Here is a 23,829-nt window from a genome sequence, read left to right as displayed (position 1 = left end):
ACTTTTCGGGGGCTGGAGAAATGGCTTAGAGGTTAAGAGCACTGACTGCTCTTCCAGAGGTCCTGAGTTCAATTCCCAGCAACCACATGGTGGCTCACAACCATCTGTAATAAGGTCTGGTGTATACATAATAAATAAATAAACCTTTAAAAAAAAAAAAAAAAAAAAAAAGCTCACTTTTCTACTTTCCTTCCCATAATTTAAAATTGAATTATCTTGCTAAGTAGAAAGTATTTAATAAAGCATTTATGATGGGGCTCAAGGTCTAGCTCAGTTTGACGGTATGTGCTTCTCATTTGCAGCTCTGGGTTCAACCCCAGTACCAAAACCAGAAACAAAATCTGATTAATTTATTCAGGACAAAGAATACAGTATACAGGACATGTTGACATAGCTCAATGGTTACGAACACTATCTGGTTCAATTCCCAGCACCCACATGGCAGCTTAGACCATCTATAACTCTAGCCCCAGGAGATCTGATGTCCTCTTCTAGCCTTCAAGGGCACCAGGAACACAGATGGGTTGCAGACACACATGCAGGTAAAACACACATATAAAATTTTTTTTAATTAATTATAAACAAATTTGTAAATGTATGTATTTTGTGAGTAGATATCAAATAGTAACATTCAAATAAATAACAATAGAGGAATTAGTGGATGGAAAGAGCAACATCTAGAAATTCAAGGAAGTCCTGAAAATGGACTTCACTACTTTAAATCCTATTTAACTTACCATTTGTTGTCAACTGGATGGGACCCCATAATTAATGGGGCAATTGGGAGTTTGTACATAGCAGATGTTCCTTCAATTGTCACTGATGCATTCATGCCCAAAGATCGAGGAACTGGGAATAGAAAAAGAAAAAAAGGTTTTCCTCCTCCTAACATAGATTACAAGGATCAGAACACTAAAAGACGGGCTGGAGAGATGGCTCAGGGGTTAAGAGCACTGGCTGTTCTTCCAAAGGTCCTGAGTTCAATTCCCAGCCACCACATGGTGGCTCACAAACATCTGTAATAAGATCTGGTGCCCTCATCTGGTCTGCAGGGATACATGCAGGCAGAACACTGTATGCGTAATAAATAAATCTTTAAAAAAAAACACTAAAAGACATAAAAATAACAGATAGAAGGATGGTCCTGACTCTGTAAGCCCAGCACTCTGGAGAACAAGGAAGGAAAATGCTGAGTTAGAAGCCTGCCTGAGTTACAAGGTTAGACCTACTCTCAAACAGAATGAAGCACAAAAACAAGACAAAAAAGCAGACATCATTAGGGGTACAGAGTGAGTGTGAGGTCAGCTTGAGGAGTAAGACCTTATGTTTCAAGAGAAACAAAAAAACAACTAAAATGCAAACAATCAAACAACCCTGCACTATCAGTCATAATTAATCGGATACTCTAATTGACACAAAATTTAAAAATCCTACAAGCTACCTTTCCACAGCCACTCAGTATTTCTTTCTGCTAATGAGTATAACACCATATAGCCCAAGAGGGGAAAAACCTTAAAGAGCTCATTATGAATACTTTTACAACTTCACAACATATAAATAGGCTTATACAGGAAATAATCAATGATTGAAGTTATACTGAGGTCAAATAAAGTACTGGACTATTTCTTCTACTCTTCTGCTACATTAGTCCAAACGCAAGCCAGGTGTGGTGGTGTACATCCAGGAGCCAAGAGGACTGAAGTCCCAAGTTCATCATCAGTTACATGACAAGTATGACGCCAGCTGACCCCCATGCCACTCCCAGCTATGACTAAATGACATTCTGCCTCAAAATACCAAAACGGAAAAGTTAAAACACAAAGTGCTATTCAATACTGCAGGTTTAGTCACATTTGTTTATTTTTTCATTATTTATTCGATGACTCCATAGATTAGGTTGGCCTTCAACTCAGGTTCACCTGACTGATCCTCATCAGTGCTGGCATTTTGGCATGTCCCAAACCCAGCTGCCTTCTCCTTTAAAGTAGTAAGGAAAGCTGGTTACTTTACGTCGGCAATTTGTATTTCATCATTAACTTATTTATGCATTAAGCTACTATTTTTATACATATGTATGTATGTATATATATGTTTAGGTACATATAAATATACCAATATAAAATACACACACATATGTTTATGTGAGGTGTATATATGATGTCTGTTTGTGTTATATCCATACATATTATGTGTAATTTTGGTGCCTGTCCTGTAGCTTGCTCTATAGACCAAGCTGGCCTTGAACTCACTCAAGATCTGCCTGCCTCTGCCTCCCAAGTGCTGGGATTAAAGGCGTGCGCCAACACCGCCCGGCAAAATTTACAAATATTTTTAACACACTGGAGAAAGCTGATCATAGTGTATGCCTAAAACCCCAGCACATAAGAGGTAAAGGTAGTCTTGAAGTATATAGCCAGTTGAGATCACCCTGTCTCAAAACACATTCAGCTCAGTTCTTGGAAGGCTAAAGTGATATGTATGATTACTGTAAGTTTGAGAGCTAGCCTGTATTACACAGTAAGTTCCAGAACAGCCTAGGTTGCATAAAGAGATCTGTCTCAAAGTACAAGAAAAACACTTACCATTCTTTTCATGCAAAATGATGGGAGATGCAGTCTTATCATCCAGCAGATCAGAAGGAGAGGCATAGTATTTCATGTTCATTAAATGACCTATCACCAATGGAACTTATTAATTATGGCATCCTTATTAATTATTATTAATACCTTTAATAAAGCATCCATATGGTGGTGCTGACCTATAATCTAGGCACTTGCAATAGAGAACAAGAAGCTCATGAGTCTTGGCTGTATAAACCCTTATCTCAAACTAACTAGAAAAGGCTGGGGACAGCTCAATGTTAGCTAGAGCGCTTACCTACAATAGGAAGGCCCTGGGTTCAATTAAACCTTTAATACTTCTCCCAAAACTGCTATCTACACACATAACTGCTGAGTGTGGTAGCTCACACTGGCCTGCGATTACAGGAGGAATGCAACAAATTCAAGGCCGGCCTATGCTTTATCGTGACTTCAAGAACCACTTGGAAGACAGTGAGACCCTAATTCAACCTAAAAAGGGGAAAAAAAAAATGGAAGCTGGGTAGAAATGTAGTTCAGTTGTAGAGTATGTGCCTAGCACACCCAAGGGTTTGAGCCCCAGCACTGCATAGAACTCAGAATCTAGGGAGAGATGTCTCAACAGTTAGGAGCACTGGCTGTTCTCCCAGAGGACACAGGTTCAACTTCCAGCATCCATATGGTAGATCACAACCATCTGCAATTTGAGTTGCAGGGGACCCAAGTCCTCTTCTGTCTGCCCTCTCTGAGCATGGCATACACAGACATCTATCTGTATAAGCAAATTACCCATGTGCATTAAAAAAAAAAAAAAAAAAAAAAAAAAACAGGTAGAGTGGGGTGGTGGTGGTGCACGCCTTTAGTCCCAGCACTTGGGAGGCTGAGATAGGTGGCTAGCCTGGTCTACAGAGTGAGTTCCAGAACAGCCAGGAATATGCAGGAAACCCTGTCTTGCAACCCCCTACCCCTACCTAAAAAAAGACAGAATGGTAAATATTCTGAGGCAAGAGAATCAGAAGTCCAACACCATATGCACATAATGAGATCAAGACCAGCCTCAACTACAAGAGACTTTGTCTTTATCTTTAAAAAAGGGGGAAAAATTGCCAGGCATAGTGGTCCACACTTTTAATCCCAGCACTCAGGAGGCAGAGGCAGGTAGATCTCTATAAATTCAAGGCCAGCCTGGTCTACAGAGCAATTTCCAGCATAGCTAATGCTACACAATGAAACCCTGTCTCAAAAACAGACAAAAAACACATTTCTATAAGACTATATGCAAAAAAAACTATTCCATAGGGCCAATAAGATAGCTTAGCAGGTAAGGACATTAGCCACAAAGTCTGACAACTGAGTTCCCAGGGACCTACATGGCAAAAGAACAGAACTGACTCCCATTAATTGTCCTCTGATCTCCACATACTTAATAGAACACACACACACACACACACATACACACACACACATGGGGGTGGGTGTGTGGAGTGTATGTAATAAAATAAAAGAGGTGCAAAAATAATTCTGGGAACAATATATTTGACACAATAAAAAAACAAAGTCAAGTATTAACATCTTAGAAGTCATCACAAATTACTGGTATTTGTCTCCTTTAACAAGCTCAATTTAAATGAAAAGTATCTCCTCAGGGCTGAGCAGGTAGCTCAGTGGTGGAATACCTGGCCTACCATGCACAAAGCTTGGTTTTGATTCCCAGCACTGCAAAAGAACAACAAAATAAGGGTGCTGGAGAGAGGGCTCAGTGGGAAAGAGTGCGTACCATGCTAGCATGAGCCCCTGATTAGGGATCTCAGCACTCATGTGAAAAGCCCAGCATGGCAACAAGCACATGTACAATGCCAGCACTGGTGCTCACTGACTGTAGTCTGGGTCCAGGACCCCTGAGAAACCCTGTCTCAAGAGAATAAGCCCAAGTGGTAGAGTAGGACCTGTCCTCCTCTGGCCTCCTCACACAAACATGCACACCACACTCACATACATATTAACACAAAATAATGACCTTTAAACTAATACTAGACATTTCCAAAATGATCAAGATAGGATAACGTACCCCCACTCCGTGGAGTGAGATAGCCAACACTTCCATGAAGGATCTTATCCAACGGAGTAGCATTAGTTGCCTTCCTACGAGACAAATGATCTATGATGACTGAATTTGGTACCTCATAATTATAGTACTTATCAAAATGACTCTATCTTATATCAGCACATATAAGAAGTGTGTTTCACCTTCAATAAAAGGGGCTATTTTTCAGTAGACATCAACAAGTAACACATTAAAAAGTAAAACTAAATCAGGTTTACATAGTCCCATAACTCTGTAAGTTGAGAGGCTAACACTGGTGCATCCCATATCAGGTAACCTGGACATCCTAGTGACACTCCCTCTCAAACTAATGACTAAAAAACTACAACTGGGGCTGGAGAGATGGCTCAGAGGTTAAGAGCACTGACTACTACTCTTCCAGAGGTCCTGAGTTCAATTCCCAGCAACCACATGGTGGCTGACAACCCCCTATAATGAGATCTGTTGCCAACTTCTGGCCTGCAGGGACACATGCAAGCAGAACACTGTATACATAATAAATAAATAAATCATTGGAAAAAAAAAAAACTACAACTGAACTAATTTTCATCAGATAATGTAACCAAGTTTGAAAATATTTAAGATAATGTCTATGGAATAACCGCCAACAATGAAATGATAGTTACTCAAAACATGGAATGCAATAATCATTGGGGAAGCAACAGCAAAAGACAAGTATGTACAATACAGACATATGCTACATAGTTATATGCAAAGATATGTAATCGAATATACCTAGAGTATACCCATGTAAAAATTAAGACCTTAGAGAAACTAAGTCATGTAGAACAGCCTCATCAGCCAGTCTTACCAGTACATAATTGCCATTTTAGAAAGGTCTTGTTCTAAGGATTGGAGAGCCAAATACATTTTAGTCTTCAGTTTGCTGGAGAGTAAATGAGGAGAAAATAGTTAAACACTTGAAAAATAAACACATACAAGTACTGACACAGGCCAGGCGGATCTCTCTAAGGACAGGCTAGCCTGGTCTACAAGACAAGTTCTAGTCCAGCCAAAATTATACAGTGAGACCCTGTCTCAAAACAATAAAACCAAAAAGTACCAACACAGAAACTCTCAAAGGTTGGAGCCATCTAGCATGTTTTACTCTTAAAAATGGTTAAAAGACACAAAGCTAGGTATGGTTTGTATACCTTTAATCCCTGCACTCAGGAGGCAGAGGCAGGCAAATCTCTGTGAGTTTGAGGCCAGCCTGGTCTACACGGTGAGTTTCAAGACATCTAGAGCAATACAGTAAGACCCTGTTTCAATAAGCAAAACCAATAAATAAATTAAATACAAATAAACTAACAAAGCTGGACACTGGAGCACATGCCTACTACAATCTTGGCACTTGCAATGGAGAAAGAGGAACCTAAGGAATTTAAGGGCATCCTCAACAACATATTGAGGTCAAGCCTGGGCTACTATTTTTTTTCCAATACAACCAAAACAAAGTTTATTTTTAGAACTATCAGAGCTTATGTTTATTTCCCTTTAAAATATGCAGTTTAATAGAATCCCAATTAGGCTAAAATAAAGAGAGGAGAAGCTGGGAGATGGCTCAGAGATTAAAGAGCACTATCTGCTCTTCCAAAGGTCCTGAGTTCAATTCCCAGCAACCACATGGTAGCTCACAACCATCTGTAATGAGATCTGTGCCCTCTTCTGGCCTGCAGGCATACATGCAAGCAGAACACTGTATACATAATAAATAAATAAATCTTTAAAAAAAATAAATAAAGAGGGGAGGCCAGTTCCATATCCTGGAAATCAATACACGAAGGCAAAAAACAGAAGCATGCACACGCACGCACACATATATATTTAAAAATTAAAAACAAATACATGTCAGAAGCTGAACTATAGATTATAAATATGAATAGAAACCGGGATAAATATACAGCAGAAGAGTAAGAAAATATGTAACCCAACTGGCTTACAGATTTATACTCATTTTCCCAAAATGAAAAACTTATATAAATGAATAAATGAAATGAAATTACTTACTTGTCTCCTGGAAGGTTATACAGGTTAACAAGACCCTTAAGGTGCTTAGAAAACTCATCAAAATTCTTTTCCCTATAGGTAATTCAGGAAGGTGGGAAAAGAGAATACAACAAGAAATTACAATTTTATTCTAAAAAAAAAAAAAAAAAAAGCTCCAAAACATGGCTATCTAAAAGTCATTTTAATAAACTGCTCACATCATTATCCCAAAGTGAGCTTTTTGCTTGTTTGTTTGTGTTTTTGGTTTTCAAGACAGTGTTTCTGTAGCTCTGGCTGTCCTAGAACTCGCTCTATAGATCAAGCTGGCCTTAAAATCAGAGATCCTCTGCCTCCTGACTGCTAGGATTAAAGACAAGCACCACTACCTCTAGAGTCCCAAAGAGTTTTACAATCAATCAAGAATGGGGGGGGGGATTGCGGGCTGGAAAGAAGGCTCAACATTTAAGAGCGCTGGCTGCTGTTCCAGAGGTCCTGCTTTCAATTCTTAGCACCCATGAGGTTTTTAATGTCTCTAACTCCAGTTTTAAGGCATCTGATGCCCTCTTTTGGCCTCCAGAAGCACTGCATCCATATGGTGCAGATAAAACATTCACACCCATAAAATGAAAAAACTGAAAACACTCAGTTTCAGTTCACTTCCTGCTGCCTTGAATCAAAATGTAGAATTCCCCAGCACCATGTCTACCTGCACACCGCAGTCCTCCCGCCCCATGTCCCACCATTGTGATAATGGACTTGTGAAACTATATGCAAGCTGAGGAAGCTGTGCCAAAAGAAACACACGATCTTGTCACAAAATTTGTTTCTATGGTGGGTTATATTTATTATATTAAGTTGAACTACTTCTGAAACACTAGGATGAAGCCCATTTGATCGTGATGATCTTTTTTATGTGTTTTTGGATTCCGTTTGCAAGTATTTTATTGAGAAATTTTGCATCTATGTCCATAAGGGAAACTGATCTGTAATTCTCTTTTTTTGTTGAATCTTTATGTAGTTTGGATGTGGGGATAACTGTGGCCTCATAAAATTAATTTGGCAATGTTAAAAAAAAAAAAACCCTGAAAACAAAAGGGCTGGAGAGATGCATCCGCATTTAAGAGCACTGGCAGCTCTTCCAGAGGACCTGAGTTCAATTCCCAGCACCCACCTAGCATCTATAATAGGATCTGATAACCTCTCCTGGCATGCAGGCAGACATGCAGACATCACTCATAGATATAAATAAATAAATATTTTTTTTTAAATTTAAGTCAAAAGGTAGAGGGGCTTAGTGGTGTATTCCTACTAGCACTCGAGAATCTGAGGCAGGAGGATTGTGAGAGACTAACCTGGGATACAGAGCAAGACTTAATCTCAAAGAAGAAGTTGAGGAGAGAAGAAAAAAAAAAAAGAATAGGTCTAGAGCCACAGAATAAAGATTATACTAGTATAATGGTTGATTTTTTTTTATCCCAATATTCAGGCTTAAAATTTTATTTAAAAAAAAAAAAAAAAAAAAAAAAAAAAAAGGACTAGCCGGGCATTGGTGGCGCACACCTTTAATCCCAGCACTCAGGAACCAGAGCCCATTAGATCTCTGTGAGTTTGAGGCCAGCCTGGTCTACAGAGCGAGATCCAGGACAGGCACCAAAACTACACAGAGAAACCCTGTCTCTAGATAGATAGATAGATAGATAGATAGATAGATAGATAGATAGATAGATAAAAGTTGGAGTCTGGTATATTTGACCATAAACACAATAAACTACTACTATGGAAACCTGGGTATAAACCTACTCCCCGAAGTTACAGCTCTCTCTAAGCCACCCATGGATATCTGAGCGTTCATTCCCTTACGTTCACAACAAAACTAAACTACCTCCAATTACCAGAAAGTCTCCTTAAGTCTGGGTTTAAATTTAAACATGGGAATCCCACTCAATTCAAAGGGAAAAATCAAGTCAGTAGGAAAAGCCACCAACAGATAAAAGACTGTCGTCAAACTTACTACTTTTATTGTGACAGATTATAATACAGCTTTCTCTCCGGGCAGTGGTGGCGCACGCCTTTAATCCCAGCACTCGGGAGGCAGAGGCAGGCGGATCTCTATGAGTTCGAGGCCAGCCTGGTCTACAGAGTGAGTTCCAGGAAAGGCGCAAAGCTACCACAGAGAAACCCTGTCTCGAAAAACCAAAAAAAAAAAAAAAAAAAAAAAAAAAAAAACAGCTTTCTTTCACTTCTCTCTGAAGTGAAAAGGTTGTTTTCAAGGTGATATTTATGATTCTCAAGTATTTTCAGATTCAATGGTAGGGCTCTGGGATGCATAATCTTAAATGTTAATTTGATGGGGTTTAGAATCACCAAGGAAACAAGACTCTGGGCATATCTGTAAGGAATTATCTAGGTTAGGTAAATTGAAGTGGCAAGACCCATCCTAAGATGTGGGTAGCACCATCCCATGAGCTGAGGTCTCAAAATGATGAAGCAAGCATAAGTAAATGAATGAATGAATGAATGAATAAATAAGGAAGAAAGAAGGAAAAGACAAGACAAACAGACAGGCATGTTGGCAAACACCTTTAATCCCAGCACAGGAGTGGGGAACTGGGGGGACGGGGGAGAGCGTTGAAACAGGGTTTCTCTGTGTAGCCTTGGCTGTCCTCAGAACTCCTTGCTCTGTAAATCAGGCTGGTCTTAGACTGAAAGATCTGTCTGCCTCCCTAGTGCTGGGATTAAAGGCGTGTGCCACCATGCCTACCATTCTATTCATTTCTATCCACAAAGAATTTCTACTATTCCATTAGTACTTCTTACCCAGCTTTTGTCCTGTGGAACATTTGACAATGTGTGTATGTATGAGTGTGTGTGCATGCGTGCATGCGTATATGTATACACAAAATATACAAGAATACATATATACACATATACAAAAGTGTGTGTAGATACATAGTTTGGTTTAATTTTTGTGGTGCTGAAAGAAATTGAACCCCTAAGGTCTTATAAACTAGATAAATGCCCCACCACTAAGCTACATCTTCAGCTCATACAAATAATTTTGATTATCATAATTGAGTGAGTATCATTGGTAGCTAAAAGGAGAGAGGCCAGGGATGCTGTTAAATGCACTATAATGTACCAAGTAATTCACTTGAGCAAAGAAATATCAGTAAAGCTGGGCAGGTAGTGCATACCTGTGATCTCAGTGCTTAGAAGGAAGAGGTATGAGATCAACAGTTCAAGATTACCCTAGCTAGCCAGGCGGTGGTGGCTCACGCCTTAATCCCAGCACTTGGGAGGCAGAGGCAGGTGGATCTCGGTGAGTTTCAGGTCAGCCTGGTTTACAGAGTGAGATCCAGGACAGGCAGGGCTGTTACACAGAGAAACCCTGTCTCGAAAACAAAGAAACAAACAAACAAACAAACAAACAAACAGATTAACCTAGCTACATAGTGAATGTGAGCCCAGCAGGGACTATCTAAGACAATGTCTCAAAAAAAACAAACACACAGTCAGGCCTACTGGTACGTGCCTTTAATCAAAGCGCTCCAAAGACAGAGGCAGGTAGATCTCTGTGAGTCTGAGGCCAACCTGGTCTACAAAGAGAATTCTAGGCCAGGGAGGGCTATGATACCCTGCCTCAAAAAAAGAAAGAAAAAAGGCACAAAATTATCTATAATGATGAGGTTGAGAAACTCTGAACACAGGGATAAAAATCATCCTGACTCAAGGCTAGGTGCAAGGGAGTGTGCTTATGATCTGAGCATCTAGAAACTGAGACAGGAAAGTTCAGGAGGATCAGAAGTTCAAAGCTTTAGATGGGAAGGTAATTCAGTGGTAAAGTGTTTGTCCAAGACCTTGAATTCAATACCTAGCACACAAAAAATGTAAATAAAGGCCAGGTGTAGTGGTGTAGTGCACACTTTTAATTCCAGCACTTAGGAGGCAGAAACAGGCAGATCCCTGTGAGTTTGAAGTCAGTCAGATCTACAGAGTGAGTTGCATGACAGCCAGAGCTACACCTGAAACCCTGTCTCAAAGAAAACCAAATAAACAAACAACACTAATAATAATGTTAAAAAAAAATTAAAGTTCAAGGCCAGCCTGGACTATACAGTAAATTTAAGGCCAGTCTCAGCTACATGGTGAGACCCTACCTTAAAAAGAACTGGGAGCAGTGGGACATGAAAAAACAAAACGAGAGGTGGAGGCAGCAGCAGAAGGATCAGGAGCTGCAGACCATCCATCTCCCTCCAAAAAAAGAACAAGATTATCTATCAGTGCAAAAAAAAAAAAAAAAAATAGACCAATATTATCTGCTTACCTTAACTGCTGTACAAGCTCTGGACAGCTCTGAAATCAAAGAAATTATGTTATAGCATTAAACTAAATTAACGGGATTGAAAAAAGTTCTCTATTAATAACATATGCTTTAAAACAAAAACATTAAAACTACAGAAAGCCCTTACATCAAGATATCAAAAGCTCTGTGTGTGTGTGTGTGTGTGTGTGTGTGTGTGTGTGTGTGTGTGTGTGTGTGTGAGAGAGAGAGAGAGAGAGAGAGAGAGAGAGAGAGAGAGAGAGAGAGAGAGAGATCCGTTGTCATCCTCTATCACTCTCCTTCACATGTTTTGAGAGAAGGTCTCTTGCAGATTTGGAGCTTCCCCTGGAACATGATGTTTCTATGAGGCTAGCTGGCCAGCAAGCCTCCAGGACCTGCCTGTCTCAATCCCAGAAGCCCCAGCACTGGGGTGATATCTACACACTTCACTGGGTGCTCATGCTTATGCACTTTACTCACTGCCATCAAAAAGTCTTTTCTTTCTACACGTGCACCATGAATTTGGGGTGGGATATGAAAAGTCAAATATATGGAATCATTTATAAAGGAGTTATTTTTAAAGTAGTTTGTTTAAAACATTAAGATCTCTCTTCACATCATCCCTGGAATCAAATTAAAACTGCTTAATTATACACATTTTACGTCCACTTTTATTGCAGGATTTTTCATATTATCTATCTTGATTATAATCACTTTTAAAAGGAATTGAAAGGCTGTTTCTGTGTCTTGAGCAATTATTGCTCATTCACCCCAAGCTCTAGTTTGGTATTTGAAATGAAAAGGGTCCCTATTTCCACTCATCAACCCTTGGGTGATGGCAGAGGACCCAATACTCTAAACTTTATGCTAAAACTACCAATGTAGCCCATCACATCATCTCTACAATAGCTCACAAAAACAAAACAAAACAAAAACCTAAAAGCCAAGCTATACAGACCCCCAAGAATTCATTTTTACTTATGTTCCTAAGTAAACCCCATAGGTTCCAGTGAAATATCGACACATACCACAGGATTCTCCCCATGGTGAGCCACTTTTACATCACAAAGCTGTCCTGTAGGATCTAACTGCACTTCCACATAGAACATATCTGACGTGATGTAACATTCAGTGCCACTGGCACTGAGATGAGAGCCCAGTCTAGCAGGAACAAATCAAAACAAAAATTAATAGAAGACACATAATAATGCTACCCAAAATTAGCACTGCGTTGAACATTTCTGCCCACAGATTAGGTTACATACCCATTCTGTCTGGCTATTGATTCCAAACGATCAGTCATTGCTGGCAAAGATGTTACTATGAAAAGACGGGGAGAGGAGAAAAGGAATTCATAAAGAATATTCCAAATCAACAAGTATTTCCATCCTTCCAAACCCTTAAACATTATTCAATAGTTCAGACGTTCAGATGTGTGTAATCTGCACCATGTTTAGCTGTGACCTAGTAATCAGGTAACATTAATACGGTGACAAGGTAAATAAGTGATAAGAGCACAGTGATTGGGGCTGGAGAGATGGCTCAGAGGTTAAGAGCACTGACTGCTCTTCCAGAGGTCCTGAGTTCAATTCCCAGCAACGACATGGCGGCTCACAACCATCTGTAATAAGGTCTGGTACCCACTTCTGGCCTGCAGCCATACATGCTGTATACAGAATAAATAAATCTTTAAAAAAAAATTAAAAAAAAAAAAAAAGAGCACAGTGATTATGATGCTTATTCTTCATTGTCAACTAGACTGGATGTAGAAGTCCAAAGAGACATACTGCTATCCATTGGGTTTTGTTTGGTTTTGGAGACAGGGTTTCTCTGTGTAGCCCTGGCTGTACTGGCACTCACTCTGTAGACCAGGCTGGCCTTGAACTCAAAGATCCATTTGCCTCTGCCTCCTCAGTGATGGGATTAAAGGGGTGTGCCACCACCATCTGGTTCTGTGTGTTTTTGAGGATGTTTCTTTTTTTTTTTTTTTTATTTTATATATATAGGTAGCCACAGAGTCCAGAAGAGGGCATCAGATCCCCTGGTACTGGAATTAAAAATGGTTTTGAGCTACTATGTGGGTGCTGGGAATCCAACTCAGATTTTCTAGAACAATCAATGCTCTTAACCACTGAGCCATCTCTGCAGCTCAGAGTTGTTTCTGAAGAAGTTTAACTGAGGAGCTAAGAGCCACTCTGATTACAGGTGGCACAGTCCTATTGTTAGGAGTCCTAGACTGAACAGGACAAAGGGAAAAGTGAGCTGAACACCAGCACTCACTGCATGATTGTAGAGGCACTGTGACCGGCTGCCTGACGTGGGCTGCCAGGCCTTCCCCACCATGATTGACTACATTACCCTTAAACTCTAAGGAAAAATAAGAAATTCAAACCTTCCTTCCTTAAATTGCTTTTCTTAAGTATTTTTAAACACAAATATGGAAAGTAACAAATATTAAGATCTACTTAATCCGGGTGGTAGTGGCTCATGGCTTTAATCCCAGCACTCAGGAGGCCAGCCTGGTTTACAGCCAAAGAGACACAGAGAAACCCTGTCTTAAAAAAACAAAACCAAAAAAAAGAATGAAAGAAAAATCATGAGAGCAAATATAACTAACACTTGGGGAACAAGAGGGAGGAGGATCAGGATCAGGATCAAGGCCAGCTTTAGCTATATAGTGAAACCCTGTCTCAAAACACAAAATAGACAAACATGAACACCAGGCATGAAGACACACATCTGTTATCCCATCCCTGCGCTGCATTATATAAGTTCCAAGTCAGACTGGTCTATCAGACTCTGCCTTAACAACAACAACTACCACAAACTCAACCCAGATTTGCTACTCATCTTTGTCCTTTTTTTTTTTGTTTTTGTTTTTTGTTTTGTTTTTCAAGACAGAGTTTATCTGTATAGCCATTGAACTTGCTTTGTAGACCAGGCTGGCCTCGAACTCATAGAGATCCTCCTGCCTCTGCCTCCCGAGTTCTGGGATTAAAGGCTTGCTCAATCACTGCCCAGCATCCTCCTTCTTTATTACTCCTTATTTGGGTCAAGGTATCTTTAACTTATAGAAACCATATGAAAGTAATACAAAGCCAGGCATCATGGGGTACCTCTACTCCTAGCAATACTCATGAAGCTAGGCTATCTATTAATGCTAGAATAAGGAAGATAATAAATATGAAAACCAATATAAAGAGAATCAAGGATGTTTCTTAGTGGTAGAACACACAGCATTCATGTCTTAGATTCTACTTCTATCACCAAAACCCCAAATGGTTGGCTCAGGACACACTGTACTTGCAGACAGCTTACTTGCATACATATACTCTGAACTCCCCTTAGTTCAAATGGTAGCTCCCCCAAACAACAGAGAAATAATTCTCACAGCATTATTCGTAAAAATCAATGATGGAGAGCTAGAGGCTGTAGCTCAGTACGAATGCATGCTTAGCATATGTGAGGTCCCAGTTTTAACTTCCAGCAGAAACAAAATAAATAAAGATGAAATCAATCCAAGTGTCTATAAACAGATGAATGAATAATCAAAGGTGCAATGGAGGTCAGGCATTATGGTACAAGCCTATATTGTCAACACTTAGGAGGTAGAAGCAAAGGTGATCAGGAGTTCAAGGTCATCTTTGGCTACATAAAGACTTTCCAACCTGCCTGGATTACATGCGACCATGTCTAAAAAGGGAGTGAGGAGTGGCTGGAGAGATGACTCAGCAGTTAAAAGCACTTGTTGCTCTTGCAGAAGACCCAGGTTCAGTTCCCAGCACCCACATGATGGTTCTCAACCATCTGGAATACCAGTTCCTGGGATTCTGATGCCCCCTTCTGACCAATTGGCACTGTAGTCACATGGTATATAAATACAAAAGGATAAAACATTCACACATACAATAAATAAATCTAAACAAATTAAAAAGTAAAACAAAAAGGCAGCATGGATATATTATTATTTATCCCTGGCCCCTGTACAGATGGCTTTGTATATACCAGCCAATCATTAATGTTTAATGTTAAAAATAGAGTTAAGTCCAGGCAGTGGTGGCGCACGCCTTTAATCCCAGTATTCAGGAGGCAGAGCCGGGTGGATCTCTGTGAGTTCGAGGCCAGCCTGGTCTAGAGTGAGATCCAGGACAGGTGCAAAGCTACACAGAGAAACCCTGTATCCAAAAAAAAAAAAAAAATTCAGAAACAAGCTCATTTCAACTCCATAAATGAAAATAAAAGCAACATTCAATATAGAAAAATAATTTATATTTTTATTTAAGTTTGGAAGTTAGCCATCTCCTCAAATCCGCCTCTATGTGAGTTTTAGTAAAATCAACATATTTCAAAGGTGTGTACAAACCTTTGAGAGCCTTCTGCAATGTCTCCAAACAGCTGACCAAATGCTGATGCCCTCCAGAACTCATTACGACCCTCTTCTCCTGTATCAAATCACAAAATGATTAAAGCAAAAACATCAACCAAACCAACCTTTCAGTTAAACACAGTTATCCTAATAGGAACGTTACAAACTGAAAATAGACTACAGAGTCTTTCTTTTCTTTTGAGACAAAGTATCTAGCCCCAGGCAGGCTTTGCTTACTATGTAGCAAAGAATGACCTTGAACTTCTGATCCTCCAGCTTCCACTTCTGAGAACTCTTTGGAGGGGAGTATTTTCTTTTCTTTTTTTTGGTAGTTTTTCGAGACAAGGTTTCTCTGTATACCCTTGGTGGTCCTGGAACTCAATCTGTTGACCAGGCTGGCCTCAAACTCAGAGATCCACCTGCCTCTGACTTCCTGGGGTTAAAGTGCTGGGATTAAAGGTGTGGGCCACCACTGCCCAGCACTGGGGATGTATTTTCAAACATTAATTTATCTGTGTGTATGAGACAAACAGTTGTGTGGACACACGTGGAGGTCAGAGTACAATGTCCAGGAGTTGGTTCTGCCCTTCCACCATGTGGGTTCTGGGTACCAAACTCAGGCCATCACTCCTGGCAGCAAGCCCCTTCACCGGCTGGGCCATCACAACCCAACGAATTGTAGGGTCTAGAACTCCTCCTATAGCCCAGAATGGCCATTGCACTGAGATTAGAGGTGTACACCATCAACCTGCTATCCTGTCCACCTATCCAAAGAAAGAAATGTTCATATAGATGAATATATCCATACTCATATGTAATAGTAAAAAAAAAATGTATTCTAGTATCTAATATAGGCTAAGCTTTCAGGGAAAAAATTGTTAAGAACCTAAAGGTTATTAGTGAGATCTACCTCCTACAAAGTGACATCATCACTAGGTGTGGTGACAAATGCCTTTAATCCCAAGAGGATCTCTATGAATTTAAGGCCAGATGGGTCTACACAGGAGGTTTCCAAGACTGTCTGGGCCATATACTAAGACCCTGTGTCAAAAAACAAAACAAGGGGCTGGAGAGATGGCTTAGCAGTTAAGAACACTAGCTGCTCTTTGAGAGGACCCAGGTTCAATTCCTAGCTCCCATATGACAGCTCACAGCTATCTGTAACTCTAGTTCCAGAGGATCTGATTCCGGCATACCTACTAACAAACAAAACACCACTGTATATAATAAAATAAAAATAAATAAGCTTTGGGGGGGGGGGGCTAGAGAGATGGTTCAGTGATTAAAAGCACTTGCTGTACTTGCAAATGGACCAAGACCAGGGTTCAGTTCCTAGCACCCATGTGGTGGCTCATAACCTGTAACTGGTACGTACCAGTATTCCCAACACTCTCTTCTAAGCCTCCACAGGGACTGCATTCACATGGTGTACTTACATACACACAGGCAAACACTCAGAAATGAAAATAAAAATAAATCTATAAGGCATGGTGGCACATACCTTAATCCCAGCATTAGGGAGGCAGAGGCAAGCAAGTCATTTTGATTTCAAGGCCTGCCAGGTCTACATAGCAAGTTCCAGGCCACTGAGAGCAAGCAACATAGACCCTGTCTGAAAAAAGGCTGGAGGGGCTGGAGAGATGACTCGGCAAATAAGAATACTTGTTGCTTTTGCAGAGGGCCCAAGTTTGATTCTGGTCACCCTCAAGGCCACTCACAACCATCTGGTTACTCCAGTTCCATGGGATCCAACACATGCCCTCTTCTGAACTCTGTGGCCACCAGATACAGACATGGTGCACATATATACAAAGACAAAACACTCATACATATAAAATAAAATAAGTAAATCTAAAAAATAAAAATAAACTCCCCAACTCGTTTTTTTTTTAAATGAAGGGGGTAAGCTGGAGAATGGCTCAGTATTTACCAGTACTTGCGGTCCCTCTAGAAGACCTGGTTTAGTTCCCAAAACCCACATCAGGCTATAGTAAAACTCTGTCTTAAAGATTAATAAATGTTTGTTTTTTAATTTAATGGAACAGTGATGCATGGTTGTAATGCCAACACTCAGGAGGCAGAGGAAGGAAGATTATATGGTTGAGACCAGTTTGGAATATATGAGACAAAGAGCAAATTGTGGAACAACAAAAAGAAAAAAGCAAGAAATAAAAAATATTTTTTGGCTCGGTGGTGGTGGCCCACGCCTTTAATCCCAGCACTAGAGAGGTAGAGGCAGGTGGATCTCTAAAGTTTGAGGCCAATCAGGTCTAAAGAGTGAGTTTCAGGGGCTGGAGAGATGGCTCAGCGGTTAAGGGCACTGGCTGTCCTTCCAGAGGTCATGAGTTCAATTCCCAGCACCTACATGATGGCTCACAACCATCTATAATGAGATCTGGCGCCCTTTTCTGGCCTGCAGGGATACATGCAGGCAGAACACTGTATACATAATAAATAAATACCAGTGAGTTCCAGGATAGCCAGAGCTATAGAGAAATCCTGGCTCAAAACCATACTAAGAACTTTTACCCATTGATATCACTGTTGCATTTTAATCTGGTTCTTTGGTTCCAGAAGCCATGAACTTCTAAGCATTACTGAAATTTTGTTTATGAGGATTTATCGATACACGGAGGCAAAGGCAGGTGGATCTTTGTGAGTTTAAGGCCAATCTAGTGTACAAAGGGAGTTCCAAAATAACCAGGGCTGTTACACAGAGAAACCCTGTCTCAAAAATAAAAAGGACTTTTTTTGTATGCAAACTAAATGAGGATGCACATGCATTCATTTATAAAATTCAGTTTCAAAAACCTTTTTACCAGGATGGAGATATAGCTTAGCCGGGAGAGCAATGGCCCAGCATGCACAAAGCCCTGGCTTCAATCTCCAGCAAGACAGTAACTGCTTCTGAACTAGAAAAAATATTTCTCTATACAGACAATGAACACCACAGCACAACAAATATTTACATGTTATTTGTACTGTTTTAACTATTGTAAGTAATATAGAGATTTGCTTAAAGTGTTAAGGAGAATATTTATAGTGTGCAAGGAAAATGTCTTTTTTTTTTTTTTTTTTTTTAGTTTTTTGTCTTTTTTTGGTTTATTAAGACAGGGTTTCTCTGTGAGCCCTGGCTGTCCTGGAACTCACTCTGTTAACCAGGCTGGCCTCAAACTCATAGACATTTGCCTACTTCTGCAACCAGGTGCTGAGATAAAAAAATGTGCCACCATGCCTGGCTGACAATGCCTTTTAAAACAAGGAATTTAAGGACTCATGGATTTAAGATCTGTGAGGAGTCCTAGAATGAATCCCTTGTAGATATGGGAATTCAAGCCACTCCCTTCCTAACTGGCCCCTGAAATCAATACCCACCATGGATTCAGCTGTTCTATGATGAGTAAGTGAGGATACAGCATTGTAACTAGTAACAACTAGACACAAAAAGGCTAGTTTATTAAACAATTCTCTTAGTATTTTATCCATTTAGTCACAATTCTCACCATGACTTGACGAACAAGCTTAATGGTTTCACTCCAAGGTCTATTTTGGTTAAATTTTGCATGGAGCCGTTCCAAGAGGGAACTCATCTTACTCAGCTTTTCCGACTCTATAATGTAAAGCAGAAAACATCATTAGACACTCTGATATCAAGACCTTCCACCATTTCTCTTACAAAGAAGCCTTGTACTTCACTTAGGAACTGCCAAAGTATTTTTAATATCATTTACTCCAAAACATAAAGAAAGCTAGATGGTTGCCAGCACTGGAGAGACTGAGGGAGGAGGTTTGTGAATTCAAGGCCAGCCTGAGCTACAGAGGAAGACCCTGTCTCCAATGTACTCATACACACACACACACACACACACACACACACACACACACACACACACACACAGTTTTCTAACTTATTTTCCTAAGAGACTGGGTCTTACTATGTTATCCATTCTGTTGGCCTTGAAGACTTAGGCCCCAACAATCCTCCTGTCCTAGCCTCCTGGATAGCTGTGACTAGTTATATACTATGTCCAGCTCAGAAAATAGCTTTCAATTTCTATGCCAGGCATAGTGACGTACACTTTCTATCCTAGCACTCAGGAGGCAGAAGCAGTCACATCTTTGCAATGTCAAGAACAGCCTAGCCTACATAGTAGGACCCTGTCTTAAACAATAAAAACCAAGGAGCTAGAAAAATGGCTCAGTGGTTAAGAGCACGAGTTGCTCTTCCAAGGACCTGGTTAGATTCCTAGCATCCATAGAGCAGCTCACAAACATCTCTAACTCCAGTTGCAAAGGATCTGACACCCTCCTCTGGTCTCCACAGGCACCAGGCACACATGCTGTGCATAGACATACATGCAAGCAAAACACTCACATACATAAAACAAACATTTAAAATACTGCTAGTAACAAAAAGTTTTTTTATTATTTGTGTCTGGATGTCTGCAAATGTCATATAAATGTGAGTACAGGTATGAACCTACCACAGTGCCTGTGAAGGTCAGAGAACAACTTGCTCCAGGCTGTCCTTGCCTTTCTTTTATCATGAGGCCAAGGGATCTTCCCAGCCCAGATAGAACTGTTTTGTTGTTTTGTTTGGTTTTAGACAGGGTTTAAACAGTCTGGCTTTGAACACGTAGAGATCCACCTGCCTCTGTCTCTTGAGTACTGAGATCAAAGCAGTGTTCCACAATGCCCAACCTATCCTTTTAAGAGCACTAGCTGCTCTTTCAGAGGATCTGGGTTCAAATCTGGGCACCCACATGGCAGCTCACTATCATTTGTAACTCCAGTCCCAGAGGATATGATGTCCTCTTCTGGCCTCCAAGGGCACCAGGTATGCACTTGGTACCCAGAAATACATTACGACAAAACAACCATATACATGAAATACATTTTTTTTTTTAAAAATTGCTTATGTTATGTGTGATTTTTTTGCATTCATGTGTACCATGTCGTTCATTACTCAGGAGGCCAGAAAATGGCACCAGGACCCGTAGAACTAGGGTATGTGGGTTCTGGGAACAGAAGCCTGGACCTGTCAAGAGCAGTGAGGGCTCTTGATCACTCAGCCATTATCTTCAACACCTCTCGCCCCTCTTTTCCTTTTTGAGATAGTGTCTCATGGCCCATGCTGACCTCCAGGTCTATCTAGCTGAGAATGACCTTGAGGGCTGGCAAGATGGCTCAGTGTGAGTTAACACACCTGTTGACAAACAAGACAACCTGAGTTCAATCCCCAGAATCCACAGTGGATGGATAATTGACTCCTGCAAGTTGTCCTCTGATCCCCACATTCACCCTGTGGCAGACAACCTCACCCCCAAATAAATAAATGTGGGGGATGACCTTGAACTTCTGAAGCTCCCACATCTATCTCCAAAGTGCTGGATTATAAACATGAGCTACTCCCAAGCTTGAGTTTTGGCCCAGACTATCCTCCTCCTGTCTCCTTTCCTTCAGCACCTCCTCTATAATCAGACACGATTTTGGGGGGGAAGAGGGTCTCTCTCCCTGGGACCTGGAGCTCACTGATTACTAGGCTCATCCTCCCCAGTATTGCAGCTCAAACTCAGGTCTCTTTTGCACAAGAAGCACTTTGCCATCTGACTAAATTCTCTCGCCAGCCTTCCCCCCGAGGAGGTCTCATACAGCCTAGTTAGCCTTGGACCTGATGAGCAGCAGAGGACAGTCTTCAAGTCCTGCTCTTGCTGCCTCTACCTTCTCGTAAGTGAGATTACAGGCATGCTGGGCCCAGGTTCTGTTCAAATGTTGAAATGGAACTAAAACTTCTAATAACATAGATACACATGCAATACCTGGAATAATGTTTTGAGCACAATTTGAAAAAAAACAAAAAACATAGTTTTCAGTATGAAAACATGGACTCCATTAATTATTGGGCATACTTATTGTTGCTTCCCCTTTTTCTCCTTTTATTTTGGTGAAGGGGATTGAACCCAGGAAAAACACTCTTGCTATAACCACTGATCTACATCCCCAGTTCCTAAGTCATTTTTAAGTTAGCATACAAAGAAATGGGGATCATTTTGGCATTCATATTCATATAGGACATCACCCTTTGTCTAATTCTTCTTCCTCTCTGACTCCATCAATGCCCCAACCTCCCAACAGCCCTGCCTTCCACTTTCATGTCATATTCCATTAACCTTTCTTCCCTTAAGAGCTCCTCCTCATGCTGGGCAGTGGTGGCACACGCCTTTAATCCCAGCACTCGGGAGAGAGAGGTAGGTGGATCTCTGTGAGTTTGAGACCAGCCTGGTCTACAGAACAGTTCCAAGACAGCCAGGGCTACATGGAGAAGCCCTGTCTTGATATAAAATAAAATAAAATCTCCTCACATGGTTCTGGATTTTCACACTCAACACACACAAACACATACTTAAATCTAGACTCCTCACAAGAGAGAAAATGTGGTATTTGTCTAATATGGTTTATTTTGCTTCTCTATTTTCCTACAAATGTCATTACTTCACTTTGGATAAACCAGCTGAGTTAAGGTGGTGAAGAAAGGATCTAAACCAAAATTCGAACTCTTAGCTGACCTGGCCGGGCGGTGGTAGAGCACACCTTTAATCCCAGCACTCAGGAAGCAGAGGCAACTAGATCTCTGAGTTCGAAGCCAGCCTGGTCTACAGATCGAGTTCCAGGACAGCCAGAGCTACAGAGAGAAACTCTTGAGTCAAAAAACAAAAGTAAACAAAAACCCAAAACAAACAAAACTCTTAGCTGACCGTGATGGTATAGGTTTGTAAGCCGGTACTTGGGAGGTTGAGGCAGAAAGACTGTCCTGAGTTGAAGGCTAACCTGGGCTACACGGGAAGACCTTGTCTCAAAACAAAAAAGATTCAATCGCTTCCCTTATCTGCCCTCTTCTGGGAAATTGGTTTGGGAATTGTTCCTGCCAGTTTATAGTTCTGAACAAATTCTTCCAATCTCTCTTTAGGGCCACTATTCAAACCAGACAGTGGTGGTGCACGCCTTTAATTCCAGCACCCTGGAGGCAGAGGCAGGTGGATCTCTGTGAGTTCGAGGCCAGCCTAGTCTAAGTTCCAGGACAGCGAGGACTATTACACAGAGAAACCCAGTCTCCAACAAAACAACAAAAAGCCACCATTATTAAAAGAGCAGTTTTTAAATACACAACACGGGACTTGAACACTGACATTCCAAGGAACTAACTGCGAGCTTTTATTCTCATAAAGACCTAACCGTGTCACTCACGCTAAGCCATCCTCCTCCATTCCTCTGACACACTGCTCTGTATCACTGTCTCTAATGTCATATTCAGATATCGTCCCTGGAACAAAGAGTAAACAAGTTTCCGCTTCACTCTCCTGGTGTCCCACCAGGTTACGCTACCCCGCGGCTCAACTACTGGTCCCTGGCCGTGCAGAAAGCCCTGCACAGAAGGGGGAGGGGAGGCCCCTCGGAGGCGGCGCTCCACCACCTCCAAGGCACAGTCAGAATCTAAAATGCACAGGCCACCTGGATCCAGTTCCGTGCAAAGTGGCCCTGGAGGGGCGTGGGTCCGCACCTCCTCTCAGAGATTGGCTCCCCTCAGTTGCGTCCCGCCTCCTCCTGTCCCCCTCCCCCCGTCACTCACCCTCGATTTCCCCCTGAGCCTTCATGCTGACAGCGGCGAGGTCCTGGGGCGGCCACAGGAGGGGAAGCCTTTCCCCAGCTCTCAGAGGGGAACCAAGTAGGCCTGTGCTCCGGGGAAGCGGCGCACCGGCGGCCCCTACTCTTCCGGGGAAGGCTCAGTCTGAAGTCCCCGGCGGCAAGAAGAGAAGGGTGCTCGCGGCCGCCGCCATCTTCCCCAACGGAACTTCCCAAAGATCGCGAGATTAATCGTGTTCCTGCGAGATAGAGGAAGAAGGGGGGAAGGGGGGGGGAAAAGTACCAAAATCTCGCGAAAATTGGCCGAGGCGTCCTTCCCGCGGGATTTCTAACAGGCCCGTCACGGATTGGCTCAGTTCTCACACCTTTGCGTCCTCAGGTGTGTGCCCACCGAGCTGGCGTCTTTTCGGAACTTCATGTTTTCGTTTTGATAGATAAACAGTTTGTAAATTAAAAGCTTTAGTTCTTTGGCTGGGCGGGGGTGGCGCGGGCCTTTAATCCTAGCACTCGGGAAGCAGAAGCAGGTGGATCGCTGAGTTCGAGGACAGCCTGGGCTACAGAGCTAGTACAGGATAGTCAGGGCTACATAGCGAAACCCTATCTCAAAAAAACCAAAGAAAAAAAGAATATTTAAAAAAGGAATAACCTCTTTACTGAAAGATATTCAAGTGTTTTTCTTTTTAAGATTTCTTTATTATGTATACAGTGTTCTATCTACATGCATGCCTGCAGGCCAGAAGAGGGCACCAGATCTCTTTATTGATGGTTTTCAGCCACCATGTGGTTGCTGGAAATTGAACTCAGGTGAGAACTTGCTCCTGGAAGTTTT

The 23,829-nt window shown here is 41.4% G+C and overlaps 1 protein-coding gene across 4 annotated transcripts in view; it reads right to left on the bottom strand.

Moving 5' to 3' along the window:
* Med1 (mediator complex subunit 1) overlaps window positions 1-23,232 on the bottom strand; it is a 36,903-nt gene extending 13,671 nt beyond the window's left edge. For 3 of the 4 annotated variants that reach the window (XM_028889510.2, XM_028889507.2, XM_028889508.2), the window contains exons 1-11: window positions 22,987-23,232; window positions 18,863-18,969; window positions 15,357-15,435; window positions 12,259-12,313; window positions 12,022-12,154; window positions 10,997-11,025; window positions 6,694-6,765; window positions 5,495-5,569; window positions 4,648-4,721; window positions 2,583-2,672; window positions 738-849 (exon numbers count right to left, since the gene is read on the bottom strand). In XM_028889510.2, coding sequence (XP_028745343.1) covers window positions 738-849; window positions 2,583-2,672; window positions 4,648-4,721; window positions 5,495-5,569; window positions 6,694-6,765; window positions 10,997-11,025; window positions 12,022-12,154; window positions 12,259-12,313; window positions 15,357-15,435; window positions 18,863-18,969; window positions 22,987-23,011 — 851 coding nt within the window. In that variant the 5' untranslated portion in view covers window positions 23,012-23,232. Of the gene's footprint in view, window positions 1-737; window positions 850-2,582; window positions 2,673-4,647; window positions 4,722-5,494; window positions 5,570-6,693; window positions 6,766-10,996; window positions 11,026-12,021; window positions 12,155-12,258; window positions 12,320-15,356; window positions 15,436-18,862; window positions 18,970-22,986 lie in introns of those variants that run through there. The other variant, XM_037200748.1, reaches the window with a different exon arrangement.
* Between the last annotated feature and the right edge of the window lie 597 nt (window positions 23,233-23,829).

Source organism: Peromyscus leucopus, chromosome 8b (assembly GCF_004664715.2).
Source record: "Peromyscus leucopus breed LL Stock chromosome 8b, UCI_PerLeu_2.1, whole genome shotgun sequence".
NCBI lineage: Eukaryota > Metazoa > Chordata > Mammalia > Rodentia > Cricetidae > Peromyscus > Peromyscus leucopus.
This window is presented reverse-complemented; position numbering and strand designations above follow the sequence as displayed.